The sequence below is a fragment of the Furipterus horrens genome, unplaced genomic scaffold (assembly GCF_987537825.1).
Source record: "Furipterus horrens unplaced genomic scaffold, mFurHor1.1.pri manual_scaffold_8, whole genome shotgun sequence".
NCBI classification, from domain to species: domain Eukaryota; kingdom Metazoa; phylum Chordata; class Mammalia; order Chiroptera; family Furipteridae; genus Furipterus; species Furipterus horrens.
The window spans coordinates 30,986,428-31,007,455 of NW_028327178.1; the positions used below are offsets into that span (position 1 = coordinate 30,986,428).

Here is a 21,028-nt window from a genome sequence, read left to right on the forward strand (position 1 = left end):
GGCAAAAGAGGGCCCTTGCAGCTTAGGAAAGAGAGGCAAGGAAAATGCTCCTGGTGGGGAGGGGCTGGGGAACAGCATGGGCATGCTCCTGAGAGAGTCGCTGTAATATGACTTTCAATTTAAAATAAAATTCACAAGATTTGAGGTACCATCAAAAAGAGGGGGAAAAAGATAAAAACTGGTAACTAAATATTCCACTTAAACAAGAGATTAAATTACTTTTTACGTGATTTAATTTTTAATGCACTTCTTTCCATTAGATGCAGACAATGGAGAAGAATCCATCTGTCCTTAAACTCGGTGCAAAACATATTAACAAAGAATATACAAAATAATTTTACAATTGAAACAATACTAATAATATACAAAAAATAAAAGTACCATGAGGATGCTTCATGGTATTATTCTTTAACTACTGCAACTTGGCAGAATTAGAAAGCATTTTTAAAAAGCTATATCCCTTAGTTAACACTTGGAATATTTTTCAGTTTCTCTCTGAATAGAGCCAAAAAACTCTCAAGTGTATTTTCCAGCTTCACTTCATTGCCCTGTCAGTTAAGACCTCCCTCAAAGACATGGAAACACAGATCTGACTTGGGTGAATGCATGAGATAGCAAATGGTTTTTACTCACTGACTATATTAACTATTTGAAAAAGTGGCTGTAATAAATCCACAAATACATGGATATACTCTAAACCTAACCACACTTTACCATTTTACTCCTTCTCCAAATGGAAGAAAGATAAAATCAGACTGGAGAATTAATGCCAGTTATCTATCAATACCTGATTTTCCCACTTGCTCCTTAAATCTTAAGCAAAGTCTTCTGCTGATATTTTGTGATTTCTTAGATGAAACACACAAATACACAAGTGGGCAGCTAATGAATTCCTTGACTACAAAAATCCATTTGGCTATTTCTATGTGCAAAATTGCACTGATGATACTACCACCAGAAAAACTATTTAACGGTTGACTTTGTATCAGAATGGGCTTTAAGAGTTGAATCTCACTTTGCTCATTTTCATTTAGTTCATATCTACATTAACTTGATAATAAATGACTAATTGAGAAAAAAAGAACATGGTAGAAATTATGGTAAACTCTGAGATGTTTTCTTTCAGTATCTGTTCTCAGTAGAGTTTATAATCTATAACCATAACTTTTTTATTTTGGCATTTTCACCCCAATACTCAATCTAAATAACTTCTTTCTCTTCAAAACGGCACCTGCAAAGAATATTCAGACAGGAATTTTAGAGTAGAAACTTGACTTTCAAGAGCTACGCCACGTTTACAATACCTGTTTTGCACAGCATCTGCAGCTACCAGACAACTTCCTCATGACATTTTCAAGGTCTAAGGCCCGTTCAGGACATGCTCTTTCTCTTCTAGTCACAGTTCCACGGCAGAGGGGACAATGTATTCCGCTTTCTCTCATTGCAGTCAGGAAACATTTTCTACAGAAACTAAACCAAATATTTGTTTGTGACATGTTAACTATAGAAAAAAGTAGTCTTTTAATTGCTATGATTAAACACAAACAAGCACTTATGGATATGTACTCATGTTAAATGAGTTAGGTTATTCACATGTACATAAATCCTGAAAGAGGTGGGATACACTCCTTGGAAAAGGGAATGACAGAAGTTTCTGGAGTACTGAATACACAGGTGTGCTTGGTTTGGGAAAAATGCACTAAGGCAGACATTTATGTTGGGGCACTTTTCTATTATGTATATTATAGTTCCATGAAAAAAATTTTAATTAGGAGTTTAAAAAAAAAGGGTAATTATGTTGAAACGGTTATCCTGTAACTAATATAAAAGAATAATGAATATAAACTGAAACTGAAAATGAAATTTAGAAAAATTATCATCTAACCAAGCTTAAAATAAAATTTAAAAATTGCTAGAATCCAGAGCAAAAAATAGGTCTGTAGATAGGGAAAACTGAATGACCAGTATAACGGTTTTAAAAGATCCACACCCACATATATCACTGGAAATTTTTAATTAATGATTTTTTTTCAAATTCTAATATATTCCAGAGGGGGAATAAAAGAATAGATGACTTACTAAGAAAAATCAGAGTAGCATCAAAATCATCAGCAATAACAAACAGATGACAAAACAATAGAATGATGTGTCAAATTTATGAGGGAAAAATGATTTACAACTACAATTTCATCTTCTTGATACTAAATCATTTGCTTTATATATTTTAGGCATTTCTGATACAATGTAATACAAGTAATACTAAAAACCTTGCATTCTATAAAACTGCACACTAAAACTTACAGGGCTTGTGGGGAAAAAAAAAGCTGGCAACCCTATCACCAGAGCACTAACAAAGACACAAACAATCCTAATGAAAATATTAATACATTTTAAAAGACATTTAAGTTCATAATAAATACTTAACCCTAAAATTTAGAAAGGGTTCAGAGAGTTATAAGGAATGGCTGAACCTAATAAAATTTTTTTTTAATTTCACTTATTTTCAGAGGGGGAAGGGAGGAAGAAAGAGTGGGAAAGAAATATTGATAGGTTGCCTCTCACATGCCTGGCCCACAACCCAGTCATGTGCCCTGAGCAAACCAAACCAGTGACCTCCTGGTTCGCAGGCCTGACACTCAATCCACTGAGCCTCACCAGCCAGGGATGAAGTTAGTAAATTTTCAACAGCTTCTCCAAGAGAAAACTCATGGCCAAAGTGAACAAAGAATGTAGACTGGCATTTTGTATAATAGTATATGATTCAGTGGCTTGTTATTAAGCTGAGTGTTAGTGTCCTTTGCTTCAGCGGCCATTTGCTAGTAGCCCAAAAATCAATGTGCAGGGAGGAAATCACATATACAACAATCTATTCTGATATAATCTGTTGCAGAACAACAGAGTCACAAAAATGGGGAGATAGAGAAACAACCCTCCTCAAAAGGAAAGGAGGAATCCCCAGAAAGAGTGGTAAATGAAATAGAGGAAAGCAAACTATCAGACATGGAATTCAAAATGCGGATTATAGGGAAGCTCAATGAGCTCAGTGAGCTCAAAGAAAATGCTACAAAGAACTCCAGGGAAACTACAAGGAACTTACTGAGAATTTCACCAGCATGAAAAAGGACATAGAAGCTACCAATAAGAGCCAGGAGGAAATGAAGAATACAATTTCTGAATTGAAGAACACACTAGAAAGAATTAAAAGCAGGCTAGAGGAAACAGAAAATTGGATCAGTGAGCTGGAGGGGCAACATAGAAAAAAATTACCAGACACTGCAACAAAACAAAAAAAGACTGAAAAAGAATGAAGAAGTTTTAAGAGAGCTGCAGGACAACATGAAATGTAATAATATCAGTATCATAGGAATACCAGGAGGAGAAGAGGAGGAGTAAGGTATAGAAACTCTGTTTTAAAAAGTAATGACAGAAAACTTCCCTAACTTGAGGAGAAAAAAGTCATTCAAGTCCAGGAAACACAGAGGGTCCCAATGAAGATGAACCAAAACAGGCCCATTCCAAGGCACATTATAATTAAAATGGCAACATTAAAAGACAAAAAGAGAATCCTAAAAGCAGCAAGAGAGAACCAGCTAATAACATACAAGGGAACTCCAATAAGGCTATCATCAGATTTTTCAACAGAAACACTATAAGCCAGAAGGGAATGGCAAAAAATATTCCAAACAATGAAAAACAAAGGCCTACAACCAAGAATACTCTACCCGGCAAGGCTCTCATCCAAAATAGAAGATTAAATAAGGAGTTTCCCAGACAAAAGGCTAAAAGAATACATCTCCACCAAACTATCAGTGCAAGAGATGCTAAAGAGTCTGTTTTAAGAAGATGAAGAAACAGAGAGACAGAGAGGAACACAAGTACAAAGGGGAAAATGACAATGAATAAGTACCTATCGATAATAACCTTAAATGTAAATGGATTAAATGCACCAATCAAAAGACATAGGGTAGCTGAAAGGATTAGAAAGCATGACCCACATATATGCTGTCTACAAGAGACCCACCTTAGAACAAAAGATATACACAGCCTGAAAGTGAAGGGATGGAAAAAAGTATTCCAAGCAAAGGGACATGAAAAAAAAGCTGGGGTAGCAATATTTGTATCAGACAAAACAGACTTCACAGCAAAGGCCATGAAAAGAGACAAAGAAGGACATTTCATAATACTTAAGGAAAAATCCGTCAAGAATGTATAACCTTGGTAAACATATATGCACCCAACATAGGAGCACCTAAATATATAAGGAAAATATAGGAAGACTACAAGGATATCAACAGCAATACACTCATTGTAGGGCACTTAAACATCTCATTGTCAACAATGGACAGATCTTCGAAGCAAAGAAACACCAAGGATATTGAGGCATTGAACAACACTCTAGATAAACGGACTTAATTGATATATATAGAACTTTTCATCCCAAAGAGCAAAATATACAGTCTTTTGAAGTGCACGTGGAACATTCTCAAAGATAGACCACATGGTAGGACACAAAACAAGCCTCAACAAATTCAAGAACATTGAAATTATATCAAGCATCTTCTCAGATCACAATGGCTTAAAACTCGAAATCAACCTCAAGGAAAAAACTCAAAAACATTCAAACTCATGGAGAATGAATAATATGCTATTAAGTAATGAATGGGTTAACAATGACATCAAGGAAGAAATCAAACAGTTTCTGGAAACAAATAATGAACACACAACAACCCAAAACCTATGGGATACAGCGAAAGCAGTCCTCAGAGGGAAGTATATAGCAATACAGGCCTACCAGAAAAGGATAGAAAAATCTGAAATAAAAAATCTAACCCTACAGCTACAAGAACTAGAATAACAACAGACAAAGCCCAGTGTGAGTAGAAGGAAGGAAATCAAGATCAGAGCAGAATTAAATCACATAAGAGACTAAACAAAAAATTCAGAAGATCAACAAAAGTAGGAGCTTGTTCTTTGAAAAGATAAACAAAATTGACAAGCCTTTGACCAAGCTCATCAAGAAGAGAGGACCCAAATAAATAAAATCAGAAATGAGAGAGGAGAAATCACAACCGATACCACAGAAATACAAAGGATTGTAAGAAATTATTACGAACAACTTTATCACAAGAAATTTGACAACGTAGAGGAAATGGACAAATTCCTGGAAACATATAGTCTTCCAAAACTGAATCAAGAAGAAGGAGAAGGCCTAAACAGACCAATAACAACTAGTGAAATTGAAACAGTGATCAAAAAACTCCCGGCACACAAAAGCCCTGGACCAGATGGCTTCACAGGTGAATTTCACAAAACATTTAAGAAAGAACTAACTCCTATCCTTCTCAGACTATTCCAAAAAATCCAAGAAGAGGGAAAACTCCCAAACTCTTTCTATGAAATCAGTATTACCCTAATTCCAAACACAACAAAGAAAGAAAACTACAGGCCAATGTCCCCGATGAACATAGATGCTAAAATCCTCAACAAAATATTGGCAAACCAGATCCAACAACACATTAGAAAGATCATACACCACGATCAAGTAGGATTTATCCCAGGGATGCAAGGATGGTTTAATATTCGCAAATTAACAAACGTAATATACCACATAAACAAAATGAAAGACAAAAACCACATGATCATATCAATAGATGCAGAAAAAGCATTTGATAAAGTACAATACACATTTATGATGAAAACTCTGCAAAATGGGAATAGAGAGAGCATACCTCAACATAATAAAGGCCATATATGAGAAACCTGAAGCCAACATCATACTCAATGGGCAAAAACTGAAAGCATTCCCCCTGAGGTCAGGAACAAGACAAGGATGTCCACTCTCTCCACTCCTATTCAACATAGTCTTGGAAGTCCTAGCCACAGCAATCAGACAAGAAAAAGAAATAAAAGACATCCAAATTGGAAAAGAGGAAGTAAAACTGTCATTATTTGCAGACAACAGGATAATGTAGATAGAAAACCCTACAGACTCCACTAAAAAACTACTCAACCTAATAAGTGAATTTGGCAAAATAGCAGGGTACAAAGTCAATATTCAGAAATTGAAGGCATTTCTGTATACCAGCAATAAAAGATCAGAGATAGAAACTAGAAAAAATCCCATTTACTACAGCAACAAGAAAAATAAAGTACCTAGGAATAAACTTAACCAAGGAGGTAAAGGACCTGTACTCAGAAAACTACATAACACTGAAGAAAAAAACTAAGGAATATACAAATAAATGGAAGCATATACCATGTTCATGGATGGGAAGAATCAACATCTTTAAAATGTCCATACTACTCAAAGCAATTTATAGATACAATGCAATCCCTATTAAAATACCGATGACATATTTCACAGACCTAGAACAAATACTTCAAAAATTTATATGGAACCAAAAAAGACCCCGAATAGCCAAAGCAATCTTGAGAAAGAATACAGCAGGAGGAATCACAAAACCTGATACCAAACTATACTACAAGGCCACAGTGATCAAAACAGTCTTGTACTGGCATAAGAACAGACATATAGGTCAATGGTACAGAACAGAGAGCCCAGAAATAAACCCAAGTCTATATGGCCAACTAATATTTGACAAAGGGGGAAGGAGCATAAAAAGAAGTGAGAAGAGCCTCTTCAACAAATCATGCTGGGAGAAATGGACAGGGACGTGCAAAAAAAAAAATGAAACTAGACCACCAACTTACACCACACATCAGAATAAACTTAAGAGATAGATCAAAGACTTACAAATGTAAGATGTGACACCATAAAAGTCTTAGAGGAAAACATAGGCAGGAAATTTCAGATATCCCACGTAGCAGTATTTTCACCGATTTATCTCTTAAGGCAAGGGAAATAAAGGAAAGAAGAAACAAATGGGACTACATCAAAGTGAAGAGTTTCTGCTCAGCAAAAGAAAACATCAGGAAGATGAAAAGGGAACCAACCATATGGGAAAAAATATTTGCCAATGATACCTCAGACAAGGGATTGATCTCCAAAATATATAAAGAACTTACAATCTCAACACCAAGAAGACAGACAACCCAATTAAAAAATGAGCAAGGGACCTAAACAAACACTTCTCCAAAGAGGACATACAGAGGATCCATAGGCATATGAAAGGATGCTCAACATCACTAGCCATCAGAGAGATGCAAATAAAAACCACAATGAGATACCACCTTACACCAGGCAGAATGGCCATCATCAACAAATCAACAAACAACAAGTGCTGGCGAGGATGTGGAGAAACAGGAACCCTACTGCACTGTTGGTGGGATTGCAGACTGGTGCAGCCACTATGGAAAACAGTATGGAATTACCTCAAAGGATTAAAAATGGAACTGCCTTTTGAATCAGCGACTCCACTACTAGGATTATACCCGAAGAATCTTGAAACACCAATTCAAAAGAACTTATGCACCTCTATGTTCATAGCAGCACTGTTTACAATAGCCAAGTGCTGGAAACAACCTAAGTGCCCATCAGTAAATGAGTGGATCAAAAAACTGTGGTACATTTACACAATGGAATACTATGTAGCAGAAAGAAAGAAGGAACTTCTTCCATTTACAAGAACATGGATGGAACAAGAGAATTATACTTAGCAAAATGGGCCAGGCAACAAGGGAGAAATACTATATGATATCACCTAATACAGGAGACTGATGAACAACAAAAACAGATGAGGAGAGTTGAACCAGAGGTATGGAAACAAGGAGTAGACTAACAATGACAAGGGGGGAAGGGAGAGGGAGAGAGGAGGGTAAGAAGGGGAAGGGTCTAGTCAAAGAACATGTATAAATGACCCATGGAATAGACAACTGGGTGGGGACTGACCTGGGAGAAAGGGTGGGCAGGGTGTGGGGAAGCAATGAGGAAAAAAGTGGGACAACTGTAATAAAAAAACAAACAAACACAAATTTTTAGTGGGGAGAAAAAATGAAAGCAAAATAAATAAATGAGCTAGCAAACTCCCCCCCCCAAAACCCTTCACATGTAGGAAAGTGAACAAAAGAAAATGTAAAGTATGGAAATGAAATTTTAGTGAATATTAGAAGGACAAGGATTTTCCTTCACACTGTATATTTTTCTCCCTATTTGACCTCTCCAGAATTTGGCATTCTGAAGAAGTAAGTAATGCCATAAGTTCCTTTGCATAAAACTAATAAGACCAGTTGTTAATAGAGGTTTTGCTTATCAAGACTTTGACTGGAATGTCATGCCTAAAGGAGGCATGCTTGGGCTCTGGTTGTTACCAAAAAGCCCTGAGGAACTTGGGATTGACTTACGAAGGTAATAAAAGCCCACGAGATAAAAGGCCTGGTACCTTGGTTGGTTGTGCGGTTCATGGCCATCTTTCCGGGGAAGGAACAAAGGTTGCTTTTCTGAAAGATGGCTAGAAGGGACCTTAAGGCACAATGGAAAACCTGAAGGACTTGGAAAAGACAGGTGTTTACAGGCAAGGCTGAATGCCAGGTATGTGGCTCAGCTTCTGTGTCCTGAAGGACAGACTAAAGGTCACCCTAAAGGTTCCTGTGTAACTTCCAACAAAGCAGACATAAATATGTGATCATTTGCCGCTCTTGTTATGTTTAGGCAAACGACAAGCATAAATTAAAATTGGATTTAATGCAGTCCCTTTAACAACAAGGAGGGTAACCTTAAGGAGAAAAATCGCAATTCAAGGAAAATCACAATGCTCAGTGGTAGACTATAAAGTAGTGCAGCTAACTATCTTTAAAGTTTATTTTCATTTAAAGTTTGTTTTCATTTCAAAGTTAAACTAGGTCTGTGACACGATCAAAGATGCTTAATTTACAGGCAAGAAGAATGTCAAATGCCTTGCAACTGGATGTCCTTCCAATAAGACAGTCTCGCATGTTTAGAGACTGGTTTGTGGGTTATGTTGTGTAAATTAACATGTGTTCTGTTTTCATAGGGCATAAGCCTATGCTCATTACCTGAGTGATTGTATGTATAGGCCTCACTTAATCCTGTCTGCATCACTGCCTCCTGAGACTCAATGGTTTGGTTGAACTAAGTGACTGGGTTGGTGAAGCACGGGGACTTCACTTTTAAAACTGGTGTCTCTTTTCTATCGTAATGGCTTGGACAGAAAGGGCCCAGAGGTCTGAGAGGGGGAAACCTAAAATATTCCCCTCAGCAAAAGGGTTTTGGACAAGTGTGGGACATTGAAAAATTAATCTCTGCCTTTTGTCATCTAGTGGTTATGGATTGAATGATGCCTTTTAACCCTGTTGCCAAATCTGTTGCCACCAGAATACAACAAGGATGCCAGCCTGTTAAATCAAGCACGCCACTGTCTGGGAATAGCCAACTGACGTGGAGTCTGTGAGATCCTTCCTCATGTGGGAAGGCCACCCTCCCACCCACACTCCCACTTGTATTAGGGATTTCTGGACCCAAGGGTAGGCAGGACAATGACTCTGTCCAGCCTGAAGCAGCTAGAGGAGCACAAGACCTTTGCCCATTGTCCTTTATAAGATTATAAAGGGTCTTAAGTCTGAGAGGGAGGAATTGTTTTAAAAAATTAATTAATTAATTTTTTTAAGACTAATATAGAAAAGGGTGAAGCTGGGAATCTTACATGCATGACCCATGGACATAAACTAAGGGGGGTGGAATTGCTGGGCAGAGGGGAGCAAAGGGGAAAAAAAAATTGAACTATTTTAACAATATAATCAATAAAATACTTAAAAAAAATAATAATGTTAATTTTTTTTTAAACACAGCCCTCTACAAATGAACACCTACACACCACTTAAATCTCAGCAACAGTATCGCTTCCTCAAGAAATGGTCTTTGATTACCTACCCATCCACCCCCAACCCACCCAAGATCTGATCCCCTTCTTATATACATATACTTGAGTTTGTAATTACATGTTTATCTGAGTAGTTGAGTGAAAATATGTCTCGACAACACCAACTCCAAGACAGCAGGGTTCATCCTATCTATCTCTTCAACACTGTATGCCCAGCAAAAGTTGGGCACCTAATAGGCATTAATATTTGTTGTATACTTAAGTTTGTAATTATATGTTTATCTGAGTAGTTGAGTGAAAATATGTCTTAACAACACCAGCTCCAAGACAGCAGGGTTCATCCTATCTATCTTTTCAACACTGTATGCCCAGCAAAGAGTTGGGCACCTAATAGGCATTAATATTTGTTAAAACAATGAGCGCTGGCTGGTTTGGCTCAGTGAATTGAGTACCAGCCTGCAAACCAATAGGTTGCCGGTTCAATTCCTAGTCAGAGCACATGCCTGGGTTGCAGGCCAGGTTTCCCAGTTGGGGGTGTGCGAGAGACAACCAATTGATGTATCCCTCGCACACTGATGTTTCTCTCCCTTTCCTTCTCCCTCCCTTCTCCTCTCTCCAAAAAAGTAAATGAATAAAATCTTAAAGAAAAAGAATGCCAATTTGCCTTAATCCAGTCCAAGAAATATTAAATCTCTTAACCCAAAGATATAATCCATAGTCCTCAAATCAAAACTGTAAGCACCTCCCATATACAAAACTTTGCTGCTAAAGCTGTAATCATCCCTGTATGATACAGCTAAGAAATTCCCCTGTATTTTACCCATTGACAATTCAACTTGTAAAAATTTATCATACAGGGAAAACTCCCACATATGAAATGGTATTTATACAAGTTTAATTGTTGAGGCATATTCCTAACAACAAAAAATTAGGAACGACCTAAATGCTCATCAATATTGAGACTGGATAAATAATGATACATCAAACAGTGGAATATGAGTAGAAAGCTAAATTATATTCTATGAGGTCAGGGATTTTTATCTGGTTTGTTGAACAGTACAGACCTATTATCTACACTAGTACCAGCACATAATGATTAGCAGACATTTGCTTCTCTCTAAAACATCCACGGAGACATTTGGTTCACACCAAAAGGTCCTCGAAATTTGGTCCTATCAAAAATGTCCATGAGCATATTTGGCCCATGCCAAATGGACCTTGATATCTGACACTGCTAAAAAACTCCATGGGCTCAAACAGGCCATAATGTTTATTTATACTTTTGGTTTACGAGATTAATGCATAAAAAAATACTATCATGTTTTCTTGGTCGAATAATCGTGTTTGTGTTGTGTCTGCATTGCCAATAATAATCCTTCTTACTTCCATAGCCTAGCTGGTAACGGCACATGGGGTTAGGTAGATGGGGTGGCATAGACATCTCCATGGATGCTTTGGACAGGACCAAATGTCCTGCAAGGCACATAATGGACAGGCAATGTTGGTTGAATGAATGAATGAAAACTCTACAACCAAATAAAAAAAATTTTCTTAAAAGGCCTCTATGTACTGACACAGAACGATTTCTAAGATATAATGTGTAAATAACAAGGTACAAAAGAATGCATACGGTATACTGTTCTTTATGTGAAAAACAAAATAATATTTGTAGCCTTGTTTATATACATATCACTGGAAGGATATGTAAGATATAAGATATAAAATATATAAGATATAAAATAACAGTGATTGTAGTATATAGTCATATTATTCCCTTTTATACCTTTATAATTATGAAATACAATACTCTCCATTCACCCCACCTCTTTTGGTATTAAATATCTGGACCAAAAGAAGCTGAGATAGATGCCTTTCTATTTACAACAATAATATAACTTTTTGTGCATATGCTTTAGTCACTTAGTAACCATCTTAGCGACCAGATCAACTGTCCCAGTATAGCAGTGGTTGTGGTCAAATAACCCTTTTATTTTTTTTTTTAAGATTTTATTTTTTAGAGTAAGAGAAGAGAGAAAGAGAGGGAGAGAAACACTGATGTGTGAGAGAAACATCTACCGGTTGCCTCTTGAATGCTCCTAACTGGGGACCTGGCCTGCAACCCAGGCATGTGCCCTGACTGGGAATCGAACCAGCGACCTTTTGGTTCACAGGCCAGCACTCAATCCACTCTGAGTCACACCAGCCAGGGGAAGTAACCTTTATTTTACTTACTAATGGCCCCAAAGTCAGTTACATACTTTTATTACAGTATATTAGTTACTGTTGTTAATCTCTTACTGTCCCTAATTTATAAATTAAACTTTATTGTAGATATGTATATATAAGAAAAAACATTGTATATATAAGTTTCAATACTATCTACAATTATAAGAATCCACTGGGAGTTCGGAATTTATCCCTCACTGATAAAGGGGGACAACTATATCAAGACTGTCAGACACCTTGGGATGACACTCACCAAGGTAGAAATTAGGAAAAGGCTGTGTAAAGTCACTTAGTATGCTAGTTTGAATTTTGTTCAGCAAGGATTCACTCTCAACCCCTCCCATCCATGGCCATGTGACTTGTTTCAATGGGTGGATATGAGCAGAGGCTGGAAAAAATGCCTGGTCACTTGAGCTTGCTTCTTGCACTCTGACTCCAAAATAAGAATTAACAGACACGTGGAGCAGGCCTCAAAGCAACCTGGAGCCTGGAGCCAAGCCCAGGTGAGCCAGCCTATACCAGTCAAATCAAAGCTGATCTGTAGACTTATGAGCAATAAATAAATGCCAATGTTGTATGTCAAAAAAATTAAAAATTTAAAAAAATTCTAGCTTTTTGTGTGAGGTGCTATAGTTATTAAAGTAATGACATAATTTTATATTATTATGGATTTTGAAAATTATAAAACACATATATAGTATGCATTATGCACAAACATTACTTCATTTGTTCCTTGCAACAGCACTGTGAAATAGGTAACATGCTCTACCCCTGGCTTATGGACAACAAAACAGGGTAAAAGGAGTTAAATGACTTGACAAAGTGATAACAGCTATAATCTGTGCTCTCTCAACACAAAACCATTTCATTCCTTTTCTCAATACTGAATGCACAGAGTAGGCTCAGGTAACTGAAAGTAAACCTGGGATACTGCTTTATAGAGGTTACAGTCTAGCAGATGAAAATGACAGTAGTCAAATCATCTGATTCCAAAAATGTTGAGTATAAGCTGTGATAAAAGGTACAAAGGAAAGTTATTCAGGTTTTCTATCTCCAATTGGACTGTTCCTTCCTCTGTATAACCACACGTGTCTGTAGAACTGCTTATTCCTTATCTCCCTTTGGCTGAGCTATTTGAATCTGCTAAACAGAACTTATTTCAAAACAAAGTATAGAACAAGGAGGAAAGAAGCTACAAATGAAGATTACTAAAACTATCTTTACACATGAAAGGATCCTGTGTCTTTAGGATAGTGCATTACTCTGAAACAACTTAAAAAAGATTATCTTTAAGTTTCTTTCAACTTTAAATTAGCAAATGCTAGATGAATTTCTGTTCTTACCCATTCTCTCCCAACCAAAAGCTGATCAATAGACACTGAGAAAGTAAAACAACTTTCCCATCCATCATGCTCCTGATTTTAGTAAAATCTGGCACCTTGCCTCCTAGTCTATAATCAAGATCATTCCCCAAAATAATTTAGACTTCCTTTTTAAGTCAGACTTTTAAAGTTGGTCTTCAGGACTTAAAATTAAGTCAATTTTCTGTTACATAATTAAATTGCATAGCTTTTAAAAATTATAGTCTTAAAAACCAATAAAGTTGTTAAAATTATAAGAACTATAAACTGAAAATTCAGGTTCTGGATAATCCAAGGCAGGTTAATAGAGAATAATATAAACCTGAAAGTGGAAGCTGATTTACACTAGCTTATTTGAAAAGATATCTCCTTACAAGAGATGCCTAAGAGCAAACAGATTAATTTCCATTTTTAAGAGTCTGGCAAGGTATCACCTTGTTATTATGTGTGATTTTCATTGTAATGGAACTTACTTCTAACAATGCACAAGTTATTTATTTCCTTGACCATTCACAAAAGGGAAGAAAGTTCTGGTTCAAAGAACCTTTGAAGATTACAAAGGACAACACCAAAAGAGATACCTTACTACAATGCCAGTCTGTACCTTCTTAAAACTGACTTTGAATACCAGCTCAACCTTAATATTCTTTTTAAGGTTTTATTTATTTTTAGAGAGAGAAGGGAGGGAAAGAGGAAAACATCAATGTGCAATTGCCTCTGGCACATCCACAACTGGGAACCTGGCCCAAAAACCCAGGCATATACCCTGACTGGGAATCAAACCCACGACCCTTTGGTTCGCAGGCCAGTGCTCAATCCACTGAGCCACACCAGCCAGATCAACTTTAATATTCTTAATGCAACTATACACTTCAAAACAGTACATCTGACCTATGCATCTGACACTGTTGACAACTGGTTTCCTTACATTTTTTCTATTTCCACTGTCACACTTCATCCTCTATTTCCTTCCTATCCTGTCTATTTCTTCTCAGGTTGCACTTTTCTTCACTCTATATTTAAAAATGTATTCACTAGCACTTTGTTCTATCTAGGCCCTCTGCTACCTTTCAATTTATACACCTCTTCCATGGCTCCTTAAAATGTCAGAAATCTCTTCCCTTCAATCCCAGTATCATTACCTTGGTTCAGGTTCCAATCATTTCTATCCCTGACACAGCAATGGATGACCTCTTCACTAGCCTCACCACCAACAAGCTGGACCCCACTGCTAAAGTGAACCTTCCAAAACTGAAATGTGATCATGCTTCTCCTCTGCCAAAAATTACTAAATTGGTCTCCATGGCTTTCAGGAAAAAGCTTTGGTTTACACAGTAAGTTCCTGCCAATATCTCTAAGCTCTATCTCCACTACACTCATACTTTGGCTTCAGCCAAACTTTGTAGACCAGATATAGTCATTCTCTGAAATCCCTGCTTATCTCTGCATATGCTATAAACCTAATCGGGTTATTACCCAGGAAACCCTAAATACCAATTCTGACCTAAAGTATTACTTCATCAAGGAAATCCCCCCCTACATTCAAAGGCTGATTTAGACACCTGCTCTCAAGACTCACATAAAATTTTCTACCGAAATCTCTTTCATATTAATCACATTCATGTATAGGTCTTCTCCATTAGACCATTAACAGTCTCTAGCAATAAAGCAATTTGTATTCCCTGTACCTGACATACAGAAAGCATTTAATAATTGCTGTTTGAAGGACTGAATGGGGATTAAATGGGAATTTATATTTTGGTGGAGTTACTCTAAAGATAATGAACTTGTTCCTTTGACTAGAATAGTAGTGGGAAAATTTTTGCTGTCAATGAAGTGGTAGTGAAAACTTTATTTTCTGCCCTGATTGGTGTGGCTCAGTGAGTTGGATGCCCTCCTGCAAACCAAAGGGTTGCTGGTTTGATTCGTGGTCAGGGCACACGCCTGAGTTTATATTGATGTTTCTCTCACACACTGATATTTCCCTCCTTCTCTCCCTCCCTTCCCCTCTCTCTAAAATAAATAAAATTAAAAAAACAAACTATTTTTTAACAGACCCACAGTGCCACAGTGACCTTATCTCTCACTACCCATTAATCAAAAACTGAGTAGCTAAATATAAATTTGTTTAAAGGCACAGGTTTGTCCTTTGTGAAAAGAGCAATGACACTGCAAATTTAAGATTATTTAAAACAGAATACTATTTTCTCACCACTCTCTTCCAGTCAATCAGGCCCTGTTCCACCATTCCCCTCCCTTCCAAATAAAACTTCATCCCCTCTGCTTTCTTGGATTCCTTTTTCAGCCAGAACCTAGAGCAACTGTGTGTGTTGGAGGTTTGGGGGAGGGGGCAAGAGAGGAGATGGGGGAGGGGGTTAGAGCAGTGTTCACTCCTCTTATCAACACAGTCTGCTCTGTATTTCATTTCATTTCCATATCTGGTCTGATCACATCCAAGCCCAGTGAGTTGATCTGAGAAAGGTCCTTGACAATCATCTCCACTCTCTTTTCCATGACCGTGAGGTCAAGCCAAATTTCAGTCTGATTTTAAATGTCCCATAAGGGAAGTGGACTTGAGTAAACTGCTTGGAATTTTGAGAGGAGCTAGAGATTACAATAGTCCTATAGGGTCAGTGACCCAGAGGGTAACTGCAATGATTCTGTCCAGAAAAATTTACTTCCTCTCACTTTGCCCTTCATTCCTTCCTTCTACCCCCTCACTGCTAGCACACGCACAGGAAAGGCATCAATTTACCAACAGATTAAAGGCTAAAAAACATGCATTGTGCCCTGGGCATTCAAAATATTTTTCTAACAATCAGCATTTGTTGCCCCAAATAATAAAGGAATTTCACATTCATTCACCTCCCCCAAACACAAAAACATAAATGGCCTAACTTCTATCATGAAAAGCCACATACTCTCGGCTCACATAACCACCACGGATTAGAAGTGTAAGGTAGGCAGTACAGTTAAGATTGAAGATCACAGTGAGAATGGTATCAAGAAAGCTGTAATGAAATTTCTGATTAACCCAAAATTCAATCCATTTTTTACAAAACTCTAGAACCTCCCACTCCCACCGAAAAAGGGGGGGGGGTGTATTTAGAAACTTGTTTTGAGTCTTCTCAGCTACTTGCAAGCACACAGAACTTTTACACCTGAGTGTATTCTTCTGAAATAAAGATTTCCAGACCTCATCTACCAGAAATTATTTTGTAAGTCTGGAATGGTGCCTGGGATTTAGTATGTTTACCTAAAAAGTTGCCCAGGGACTCTGATCAGCAGCCAGGTTTGTCAGAAGTGCCTTTTCAAGCAGGGCTCCTTCCAACCCTTACTGACACTCCAGGAGTCTGTAAAATTATCGAAGTTCTTCCTATAAAAATATGCCAAATCAAACAGCATGACACGTCCCCTAAGCCCTCTGAGTTCTCCCTCGTCCGTAGGGTTACTGCCTTATTTTCAGTTCATTCCTCCTGACAGCAGTTTTCCTTTCTCATCACCACCCTTGTAATAACCAAGTAATAAGCAGAAGGGTAAAACAAAGGGAAACTATCACGTCAATACCCGGAAATCCTGTCACTTCTAACACAGGAGAGAAGACCCCCTCTAGGTCATTCTAATAACGTACTAAACGTAAACGAAACAAAACACATTTAAGGGTGTCTGGGCAGCAGGGCTGGAAGGTAAGATAAGAGCTCTTACTTTCGGAAAGGATGGACTAAGATACTAAAAAGCAAGAGAAGGTAAGACTTCAAAGCCAGGCAGCTCCAGGAGTGGGGCGAGCGGGCCGGTGCCGGCGCCTCGGAGGATTTTGACACTCGACACCCAGCCTTCACTCGTGTTGCTAGGAAACAAAAAGGCTCCACGTTCCCTGCTACTCCTCCCGGGCCTGGACCAGGGCCTGAAGAAGCCACAGAGAAGGGCCTGGGCATTGCCCCGGGGGCGCAAAATCGAAGGAGACCCGGAGACCGTGGGCTCAGGCTGACCGACTGCAACCCTCCAGGGGCCCGGAGCTCGGAGGGCGGGCGAACCCGGCTCTCACGGATCGGGAATGGGTCCTCCGCGCAGACCGGCGCCCCGGGAAGGCCGCGGCGAGCTCCGCTCCTGTCAGGATGCAGCCGAGGATCCAGGGCCGCATGCGGGGCCTAAACGACCACCCGGCACCTCGCAGAAGAGGGGGCGTCTACTCACACGTGCTGACAGGCCACGGTTCGCACCGGCGTTTTGAGCACCTCCTGACAGACGGGGCAGTAGAAATCATCTTCGGTGTAAGAGGTGGCTGCGGAGAGGTCCTCGGCCATGGCGGGGGTGGGGAATCAAGGCGGCTGCAGCGGCCGAGGTGGCAGAGGCGGCCCGGGCCTGACTCCCTGCGCGAACCCAGAGGGGGAGGGGAACCGTGTGAGGAAGCGGCTCTCGCCAGGAAGGGGGCGGGGCGGGGGCGGGGCGGGGCGGAACCCTTAGACTGTAAGGCCGCCCTGCGAGGCGCAGCCTTTAGGGTTGCTGCTCCCGCCAGGGCGGGAGCGGTAAGCGGTGCCTGGCGGGAGGCCGTGGTGGAAAAAAACCAGCGATTGGTTTCGCTTTCACTTCTACCCCGGGCTGGAGCAGGCACGGAGCCGCGCTCCTTGCCTGGGAGAGGCGCCCTCAGGCCGCGGCCTCCCGCCGGTGGCCACTCCGTATCGGCACTCTTGACGCGGCCTCGGCTCCACCCTTAGCCTCTACTTCGTTCCCGGCCTCCCTTCCCCGCGCTAATTTTAGGTTCCTTTTCCCCACTCCGAGTCTGCAGCCCGCGGGCCGTGGCTCCCGGCCGCAACCCACTCTCTCGCGCGGCTTTCCGCCCCGCCTCTCCCGTTCTCTAGTCTCGCGTAGACACGCACCTGGGAGCCCCGCAGCGGCGTGGCTGATTGAGCTGTCTCCCCGCACGTGGTGAAAAGAGAGGTCTCCCTGCGCCGGCCTCGGGCTAGTCTCGCCGCTGCGCCCCTTCGCTGCCGAGGCCGGGAGGGGAGTAGCGAGCACTATGCGTCGTGCTCATCGGTCTAAAACTGGGACGGACCCGAGGCTCACGGTGCACCTGGATCCCACCGCACCCTCCAGCAGCTCTCTGGTGGCACTGCGCTGCCTGTGGCCTGCCAGGCAGGCCACCGAACCCGAGAGGGCGACGAGCGCTGGCAGAGGAATGGGGAGAAGGCAGCCTCCATAGCAAAGGCGCACGGTGCCTACCACAGGTTGTGACGTAAACAGCTGGGTGCCCACCTGTAATCGTCTCCCACCCCGCCTCCCTAGAGCGGGGACCTCATTTCTCTCACAACTCCTATCAGTTATATTACTTTTTCAGCAATTTCTAATAAAAAAATGTCATCCCTAATATTAAGGATTTGGCCTTTAACAACTGCTTGTCCTTGTCATAATGTTTTGATGGTGTCAAGTTGTGTTATGAAGCAAGTAATTCCGTTTGGGGATTTTAATCCTTAGGCGGAGTGGGGGTGGGGGCCTCCCTTTAGGTTTCGTTTTCGCCCTTAATGTGACTGGTCAGTCACAGTTACAGATGCAGTCTTACATCCACACCTTCCTTTTGTTTCGGTTTTTGATAGCTTTGGAGAAAAAATGAGGTAAAAGTATGGATCAAGACATTTCACCAACATTATTTACTAAGTGCTTTTATTTATTTATTTATTCTGTGCCAGAATCCACCAGGCGACCTTTGGGTTTTCGAGAGGACGCCCAAGAAACTGAGCCACACCAGTCAGGGCTTTATTTTTTAATGAACCCTTACTTTGTTGATATATCTACATAATTGATAAATCTAAAATGGAATCGCAACCACATGAAAAGAGTAAGGATAATCTGGAACGTCATAAAGCATCTTCAGTTAACTTCAGGCGGGGGCAGGGGGGTGGGAGGAAAGGAGAGGTTTCATTACCGTGCAATGTTAAGACTCTCCGCCGTGCTCTAATTAAATCATTAACAGAAGCCATTGAAGGGAGTAGTTAATCCAACTGTCATTTATTGTCTAACATTGTTCTTGGCACTATGTTAGATGCTATGCAGATTTTAGGAACTTTGCTCCAAGTTAGTTTACACTCTTGAATGTCTATGAAAATGAAAAGGAAAAAAAAAGGTATTTGCCAAAGTATTAAATTTTTCATTAACAGTGACTATATGGAAGGTAGGAAGTAGAATGGTTGGATTTGTGTGGGCTTAGAAAAAACTTTCTGGAGGAAATGGGTCTTAATGTGCATCTTAAAATTCCTGGAATAATATTCACTGAATTCCCTCTACCAAACTATATTTTGTATTTTTGTTCTTCCTCCTCCCTAACAAAAACTGGAAGCAAAGAAGGATAGTTCATTTTAGCTTCAAATTTCCTGGGAGGAAGAAGAGCACTTGATAGCAGGGGTAGTTAATAGCACTAGTCCAGGTGCTTTGCAAATTCACTTACAAAATAATTCTTGGAGTCCAGATTTCATCTTTTTGATAATATATTTCCAATCATTTCACTCATTTTGACCACTTTAGGAAGTAAAATATATTTTCTACCTGATAGAGTGTTTCCCTTTACTCACTGGGAATTCTTAATCAGAATATTCATTTTGTAACTTTAATGTTATTTGCTTTATTCCTTCTCTGTAATGGCAGCCTTACTAATGCCCTAATCAAAACACGTTTGTGTTACTTTCTCATGTATTCTAAGAAGTCATTTGGCATACGTGTAAGCATAAAGTCAATATGTGGAAAATCACTGGAAATGTGGGTATAAGGAAGCTTTAGTTACCTTCTAAGAGGTAAGCTTAGAAAAATAAACCATAATTGGCAAACAACACAGTCTTCTGTCTTGGCAGTAATGTATATGAAAAACTACTTGATACTTTTATGGCAATATCATAGATTTACTCAAAATACATTCAGCCATGTAAGTAAAATGTCCTCAGCTTCTGGACAGTAGGAGAAAATCTCTAAAGGTTAGACCACTTTGATAAACTTAGTTGCAATAATTTAAATAGTTCCTTTAAATTTAGGTAAGCTCTCAGTCTGCTCCCATCCAAATGGCATTCTGGAACACAGGAGGGAGGACAAGGGATAGCTAATATAAACTGGAGACACCGCAGTACTACAGAATCTGGGTCCTGAGATCTGCAAGGTCTCCTTTGAATTCTTGCTAGACTTTTGGGCAGTGCAATGAGCCTTCGGCACTCTGCTGGTATCTATTAATGAAGACTGCTCTGGCCTATCTCAGCTGGCTCAAGGCTTTGTGGCCCTGGTTGATTTAGCCTCACCAATGCTTTAGAACCCTCTGAATTTCTACCACAATCATCTTCTAGTTCCTTGACCCTCAACATGGCAAGTGCCTTAGTAGGGCCGCTCTCAACACAGCCACTGTGCATGGCATCCCTTGGTGTCCATGCCTCTGCCACTCTGGGAGGGAGACTTATTCTACCTAAACATCCTATGTCACTTGATTTACATAAAGTGTTGACCTTTATGTTGGTTCTGAACAGCCTGTAAGGTCACATGCTTCCAGCTCTATTCCTCACACTCCCCTCAACTTATCTAACAGACCTTTCCCCTACTCTGTTTCTTTGTTCAGCCACATTCCTTCCAACTGGAAAGAATGGACTAAATCCTTCCACTTAGTGATTATTGGGA

General features: G+C 39.7%; 1 protein-coding gene across 2 annotated transcripts in view; it reads right to left on the reverse strand.

The window, feature by feature from the left end:
- RNF138 (ring finger protein 138) overlaps positions 1-17,791 on the reverse strand; it is a 30,743-nt gene extending 12,952 nt beyond the window's left edge. Inside the window, exons 1-2 of one of the 2 annotated variants that reach the window (XM_090285672.1) lie at positions 17,579-17,791; positions 1,305-1,470 (exon numbers count right to left, since the gene is read on the reverse strand). In XM_090285672.1, coding sequence (XP_090141798.1) covers positions 1,305-1,470; positions 17,579-17,688 — 276 coding nt within the window. In that variant the 5' untranslated portion in view covers positions 17,689-17,791. The remainder of the gene's footprint in view (positions 1-1,304; positions 1,471-17,578) is intronic. The other variant, XM_090285671.1, reaches the window with a different exon arrangement.
- Positions 17,792-21,028: the final 3,237 nt, after the last annotated feature.